Genomic DNA, 7,949 nt, shown 5'->3' on the forward strand with positions numbered 1-7,949 from the left:
TTCAGATTCGAGAAAACAGAAACGATTCACCTGAATCACGCGGAACACAGAGATAGTTTGACGTTCAAGCACCTGTCAATCATCTCTGTTCCAGATCTTTCCGATGCTTCATCACAGTTTATGTGAGAAGATAAATGAACTGATTCAGTTACAAACTCAGGTTCAGTTCTGTTTTGCTCATATTTCACCCCAACATCAAAAAGAAATGAGAAATTACATTTTGCATAAAGCAGGGTTATTATAGGTGAACTAAAATTAAAACTAGTAAAAAACATTTTCATTGCTTGAAATTTTTTTTAAGTGAAATAAAATATATTTTTTTACAGCTACTTGCCAAGGCAACATTTTTCATTTTAATTTAGTTTAACTTGATGTACCAAAATAGCTCAAATTAAAATAAAACTTAATAAAAACATTACAAAATTACTAAAACGAAGTACTTTAAAACGAAAGTAATTTAACTAGGTAATTTAAATGAAAACGGAAAATGCAATTACATTTTGCATAAAGCAGGGTTATTATAGGTGAACTAAAACTAAAATTAAAACTAGTAAAAAAACATTTTCATTGCTTGAAATTTTTTTTAAGTGAAATAAAATATATTTTTTTACAGCTACTTGCCAAGGCAACATTTTTCATTTTAATTTAGTTTAACTTGATGTACCAAAATAGCTCAAATTAAAATAAAACTTAATAAAAACATTACAAAATTACTAAAACGAAGTACTTTAAACGAAAGTAATTTAACTAGGTAATTTAAATGAAAACGGAAAATGCAAAAATATAAACTAATTGAAAATATTAATAAAAATAACACTGGTATAAAGAACTTTTTTTTTTTTTTTTACATTATTTTTACGACAATTAAACATGTTACAATTAGCCATATAATATTAATAATACTATATTCAAATTGTAAAGTCAATTTAAAAGTATTAAGTATATTTCATGGTATCATTTATTAATGTTAAATTGATCATTTTAATTAAAAACCTTTTTTCTGGGCAGGACGATTTTTAATCCTCTATCACAGTGATAGAACGGGATTTTATTAATGTTTGGATATTTAATTTGAGAGTAAATGTGATTTAATAATCATAATGCAAAAAAAAAAAAATCAATGATTTTAAAAACAGGCTTCATTTCCTTTATGAAAAATATAATTTCGCATGTTTTTTTTCTTTTCATTTTGGTCTGAAATGTGAGCTGAAAGTTGCTTTTCTTCATGAAATTCACTTATTTATGAACGTAAGGGGTTTCACTACGATTCTAGTCCAACATTTAGAGTTAAAGAGTTGCAATTGAAACCAAATCATCAGCAAACACTCAAAACCAAGACAAAGTAAAGCCTCATGGGTAAAAAAGAATTCATTATTGTGCCATTCAAAGGCATGAAGAGCGTCTTATTTCATGAACATGAATCATTTTGGGCAGTTTGGTCATTTAGTATTTCATTAAAGCATTACATCCAAAATATCTAAAGCCGAACAAACATGAGCATGAGCTACCAGAGCCTTCACCTGCTGCGTGAACAAATTAATACGACTATTCTATGAAGATGAAGAGTCACCATCCGTCTGCGTGAAATAACCAATAAAAAAACATTTTCTAATGAAGAAGTGAACGGAGGGGTTAGTGAAACCTAAATAACAGCGGTAAAAAAGAACGATTATTTCTGTCCTTTCCGTCTGCTGCGTTTCCTCTGACATGGAAACACAGGAACAGAGGTCACGACCCCTGCGTTTAGCCCCGCCCCCCTGGTTTAATCCCGCCCCCTGTGCCCCGATCCGTGTCTCCGGTGTCGTCGATGCTCGCGCCGAGATCTGTGGTGTTGCCGACGGTAACGGTGAGATCGCCGTGCTGGAGGGAAACAAAACGGTCACATGACTACATCTGATTTGCATTTACATTTAACATTTGGCAGACGCTTGTATCCACTGCACTGAAGGTTTACATTTGATTGGTTCAAGCGCCATGCTCTATTGTTCAAGTCAGAAGCAAGTACCAAATAACCAGTGAATTAACCGCTTCTGACTGCACTTACGGCATATTTAATACTTTTACAACCATAATATTACCATTCAAAATATATTAAAATTAACATTTCATTAGATGCAAAATAGTTTTTGTCCACAATTCAAGTCAAATGTATTTGTATAGCACATTTCTCAATACACATTGTTTCAAAGCAGAAAATCTTGATGTTAAGGTTTATAATATCTTAATATCTTCATGTCTTATAGTTGCATTTAGCAGATTAGAGCTGTGTGAAAATATGATTCACATTTTGTGACGATACAAGCAATACAAGCAAAAAATATAGCGTTAGTATACTGTATCTACGCTGCAAAAGATGATTTCTTGCTCATTATTTTTGTGTTGTTTTCCAGTACTATTTCTACAAATATCTCAACTTTCTTAAATCAAGATACTTAAGAAGCAAATTGACTTAAGATATTAATGCATCAGAATTAAGTGAGTGTTTGCTTAAAAGAAGAACAAATATCTCCTAATGGGGTCAGAAAAATAATCTGGTTTTCCCTTTGGCAGATGTTTTGTTTTAAGTATAAACGTCAACAAGACTCAATATCTTAAGTAATTTTGCATATCGATTAAATGTGTCTTGATTTATGAATTTGTCCTGGAAAACAAGACAAAAACACTGAGGAAGAAAATCATTTTTATACTTATATATCCATACATTATACATTTTGTGACAAAATAAAACAATACATAATATATATTGCTTTATGTGGGTGCATGTATGCAGAAAATATATATTTCTGCTTGTTTTCTAAAAAATAAAAAATAAAAAAATAAAAATAACACTTGCTTTCTAATCTTTTTGTATTCTATCTGTTTTCTTTTCATTTATTATACAATTAACAAAAGCAAAAAAGACCTCTAACACTAGCTTGCTCTATTCTTTTTCTATTCTATCTGTTTTCTTTTTATTTATTATTTTAAAAACCCTTGCTACATGTACTGCATTAAGCTAACTGAGACTTGTTATAGCACTTGTATATCATTGCTCTTTTGTTGATTTTGACTGCTTTTATTGTCCTCATTTGTAAGTCGCTTTGGATAAAAGCATCTGCTAAATGTCTAAATGTAATGTAAATGTAAATATATAAAGTGCAGTGCAATAATACAATTCACATTTTTGTGGCGATATATGAACAGTCACAGAGATGAGAATTGCTATACAGTATACTGTATGCACGCAGGTAAAGTAGGTTGTATTATACATGCATCTTTTAATACATAGCTGAGTGGGTTACATTTTTCAACGATATGACAATAAAGCATGGTGCTACCTTAGTATTTTTAAGTTTCACATTCATCAAAAAGCAGATCAGAGTTTTGAGACTCACATTTAGTGCAGATGATCTTGGGTCTTTCCCAGGTCCCGGTGGGTCGGCAGCGGACAGTCGGGATGTGTCTCTGGAAGAAGCCGTCGGCGCACTGGTACCGAACCACCGCGTGGATGTCGTAGTGTGAGCGTCTGCGGCCCACTAGAGAGGCGTTATCGACGGCAGGCGGAGTGCCACACATCACTGCAAACACACAGCCATATCATAGATCATAAACCATCAGTGCTTGTCTAACGGAACTGATCCTTAACATGCAAAAACTTAAAAATAAAAATTGAACTCGCAACATAAATGTTTTTTTCCCATCAGAATATCAGCCAATTTGCATGCCACTATTTAACAGAATCACATTTTATTAAGCGAAATAGTAATTTTGGTTAATTCTGGTTATTAAATTAAATGTAATTAATTATAATTTTATTTATTTTTAAACATAAATAATAAATATAATTTAGTGTATATTTAAATGTTAATTAATACATATAATTTAGTTTATATTTAAATATAAATATTTACTTTTCTAAATATAATTTAATTCAATTCAATATATTTTTTATATTTAAATATAAATTCATTAATATAATTTAAATATACATTTAAAAATATAATTCAATTTAAAAGTTGTTGCTTTATAAAAGCGGATATGCAAAATGTGCCAATAAAAACAGCAGTTAAGAGCATGATTAAAACAAAAAGGTAAAAAAACTAAAATCCAAAGTTCTCATGCATTTCATATTTTGCTCTTTGGCAAGCTACAATAAAGGCTTTCGTTTTTTCACCCGACTCTATGATGTTCAAAGAGTTGATTTTTGCCTAACTGCATGCAAAGTAACCAAAATTTGTACAGCCTTTACAAAACACATCTATGTGTCAAATTTTTTGCATGCACATTCATGACACTAAATGAGAAAAAAAATCTCAAATTTTTAATAAGAAATAGTTTAACCAGTGTTTCAAGAAAATCGAATGCAGCTCAAATTCGCAATCGACCACGGATAAACCTGTATTTTCTGTATAAACACTTCAGGTTCCAGGAGGGAAAATACGATTAATTAAATGTTAACCTTTTCAATTTAAATGAAATGAAATCCTGCAATCCAGGCACAAACGCTGCATCTCCAGACAATGAGCCTGATTTCCATAGGCAGGGAGCCACCGGCCGTAAATCTGTCCTCTGGCGTCCAGATCCTGGATGTGCCACAAAGGACGGCATCGTGAGAAATGTAGTGCAGAGCCCAGAGCTTAAACCCACAATCTGAGCCTCTGAATACTCGTACCCTAAAAACTGAGACCTCGTTGTGTGGAGCACTGAAAGACGGAGTTTAGTCTCTCATTCAGAGTCCATTGAGATGCCACACAGAGCTGATGAAGCAGGACTGAGGGGCGATATGAGACCGAACACTTGCTGAGGAATCAATGGACACATCAAAACACGTTTAATCTGTGCTACTGGTGAGAAGATGACAGTCAAAGCGACATTGAGATGTTCGTGCAGTTTATTAAGTGCAGCTCACACACACACACACACACACACACACACACACAGGATGATCGATAAGCACTTAAACTGGAAAACACGCTCGGTTCTGAGGTGTGTGTCAGTGAAGTGAGTGTTGGACGATGCATTAAAGGGGTCATATGATGCGATTTCATTTTTTCCTTTCTCTTTAGAGTGTTACAAGCTCTTGGTGCATAAAGAAGATCTGTAAAGTTGCAAAGACTAAAGTCTCAAATCCAAAGAGATATTCTTTATAAAAGTTAAGAGTTAGCCACACCTACCTAAAACGGCTCGTTCGAACACGCCCCCACATATCTACCTCACTATGTGGGAAGATTTGCATAACACCGCCCAAATGGGTCAGAGAAGATTACTGGCTGCTAATTCAACTTTATATGCACACGGTTTATGCCTGTTTTAAGACTAAGTAAAGAAAATGTAAGAAATAAATTGAAGGGAACACAAAACCCCCTGACATTCTTCCTCAGTATTTTTGACATTCTCCATTGCAAATCTCTAAATATTTTTTTTGTTTTGTATTTTTTATATTTTTTTGCAGTGCATACAACATTTATTCTACAACGCCGGTTGCACCGCGCTCTTCCGTCACTTAATCTTTTTATTTTGGTGCGTCAATCTGTTATATGACTTCATGATCCGCACTCACGAAAACAGTCTTCTTTTTCCGTTTTATTTTACATTCATCGTTGATGGGAAAAGACACAAACGTTTCGGCTCAAAGCCTTCCTCAGTGTGCAAAACTATTCCACCCACTTTTCAAATCACTGATTATACTGACGTCATCATTCATTAGCCAATGTTCAATTACTAAAATCATTCAATCATTTCCATCTACAGTGTGAAAAACAATGATTGTTTATGACGATGTATTTCTGATGTTTTGAATCAGTGGATTTTCCATTGTTATACATTTTAAAGTCAATTGGTGGAGTAGATACTAATGGTTGTTTACTTAAATTACAAGATTGTATAATAGTGATAAATATATATTTACATTTAGACATTATAATTATTATATTTATATCTTATAAATATAAGATCCTAGATCATTTTTGTTTTAATCACGGATATATTGTGTGGTGTACTAGTGGAGGTGATGTTGTATTTAAATAGTATTTAAACGGAAATGATTGAATGATTTTAGTAATTGAACACTGGCATGATGACGTCAGTATAATCAGTGATTTGAAAAGTGGGTGGAGGGATTGAATAGTTTTGCACACTGAGGGAGGCTTTGAGCCGAAACGTTTGTGTCTTTTCCCATCAATGATTAATGTAAAATAAAACGAAAAAAGAAGACTGCCATGACTTTATGAATTGAAGACATTCTGTTCTGATTTAAGACATTTGTAAGGCCTTAAATTATATATATATATATATCTCTTTTGCTCACCAAGGCTACATTTATTTGATCAAAAATACAGTAAAATCTGTAAAATTGTAAAATATTATTACAATTTCATATAGCTGTTTTCTATGTGAATATCTGTTAAAATGTAATTTATTTCTGTGATCAAAGCTGAGTTTTCAGCATCATTACTCCAGTCTTCAGTGTCACATGATCTTCAGAAATCATTCTAATATGCTGCTTTGCTGCTCGAGAAACATTTCTGATTATTATCAATGTTGAAAACAGTTGTGCTGCACGATATTTTTGCAGAAACTGTGATACATTTTATTTTTCAGGATTCACAGAAGAGTATAAAGTTCAAAAGAACAGCATTTAATTGAAATAGAAATCTTTTCGAACATTATAATAAATGTCTTTACTGTCACATTTGATCAATTTAATGCATCCTTACTGAATAAAAGCATTAATTTCTTTCAAAAAAAAGTCTCTCACCGGTTCCTTTCTTGCAGACGTAGGGTAGATTGTAGTTGCAGGGCACGTCGTTCCATTTGCCGTCCTCTCTGGTGATCATCACCACACAATCCTCTCCGCCCGCGAAGAAGTTATCCGGCTGATTCTCACGCCAGTTCTCATACACCTGTGAGAGGAACAGACAATGTCCAATTATTACAAACGAGGGAATGTGCACGGAAATCTGAATGGATTGAATAAACCACATTAACAGTCAGATTGTTGCAGAACATGTAAATACAGTCAGTGAGTAAAACACTGCAGTTTGAGTTTGATTTCATCACAGTCTACAGGTGAAGGTTCAAGTGATGTTTATTTGGGACTGATTCATTTAAAAATGACTCACAACATCCATCCCATCAGTCCACTGGAAATCCTCTTCCACTGTACGATCGTTCAACCCGATCCAGACGTTCTCATGACCCAGACCTGAAAAACAATAGATTTCCCTTATATTGCCATCCAGTAAAAATAGTTTAAATATTTACTTGAAGTCCCCCTGAGATTTTAAATGAATATTTCAATAATTTAATAACACATACCAATGGTTCTCTGATATTGGATAGTCAACAAAGCAGGTAAACAAAATATTTTGATTGTTTTTCAATTATTTATTTTAATTTTACATTTTTATTATTTAATCACCAACTCTGCTTGTACTATGCTTGTAAAATGTTAAAGTTTTAAATTTTTTATATTATTTTATATAATGTTTTGAAATTATTATTTGTATTAATTTATGATATTTATTTATGTCTTTTTTAATCTAGGCTTGTGACGGACCGTTAAGGAAGTCCTGCTCCATGGAGGAAGTGATGCTGGTCAGGTGACTGCTGTGCTCCCTGCAGTCTTTCTCTGCGTCCTCCCAGGTGTGTCTGCGTGGAAACAGACGGTAGCAGTGACCGTGAAACTTCTTCCAGCCGTGTTCACAGCCCTCTGTGTCTGCAGACAGAAAAAAGACATCACTCACAGGGTTATTATAGTTCATTAAAACTAAAACGAAAACTTAAAAAGAAAAGTGTTACATGAAATGAAATAAATATTAACTGAAATAAAATATAAAATAACTTTATACTGCAAAATCAACATTTGTCACTTTAGGGATAAAAAAAAAAAAAACATACGGAAGCTTGTTTCAGCCGCAGGATAAAAAATTTTAAAAGGTAATCGCGACTTCTTATCTCACAATTCTGAC

General features: G+C 33.0%; 1 protein-coding gene across 1 annotated transcript in view; it reads right to left on the reverse strand.

Annotated features, from left to right (window-relative positions):
• Positions 1-1,181: 1,181 nt before the first annotated feature.
• The window catches only part of ncana (neurocan a), a 63,829-nt gene continuing 57,061 nt past the window's right edge, over positions 1,182-7,949 (reverse strand). The window contains exons 10-14 of the mRNA XM_016531767.1: positions 7,538-7,696; positions 7,101-7,183; positions 6,737-6,881; positions 3,375-3,557; positions 1,182-1,860 (exon numbers count right to left, since the gene is read on the reverse strand). Of these exons, the coding sequence (XP_016387253.1) occupies positions 1,763-1,860; positions 3,375-3,557; positions 6,737-6,881; positions 7,101-7,183; positions 7,538-7,696 (668 nt within the window). The 3' untranslated portion in view covers positions 1,182-1,762. The remainder of the gene's footprint in view (positions 1,861-3,374; positions 3,558-6,736; positions 6,882-7,100; positions 7,184-7,537; positions 7,697-7,949) is intronic.

Source organism: Sinocyclocheilus rhinocerous, unplaced genomic scaffold (genome assembly GCF_001515625.1).
Source record: "Sinocyclocheilus rhinocerous isolate Xijiao unplaced genomic scaffold, SAMN03320098_v1.1 scaffold2770, whole genome shotgun sequence".
Taxonomy (NCBI): domain Eukaryota; kingdom Metazoa; phylum Chordata; class Actinopteri; order Cypriniformes; family Cyprinidae; genus Sinocyclocheilus; species Sinocyclocheilus rhinocerous.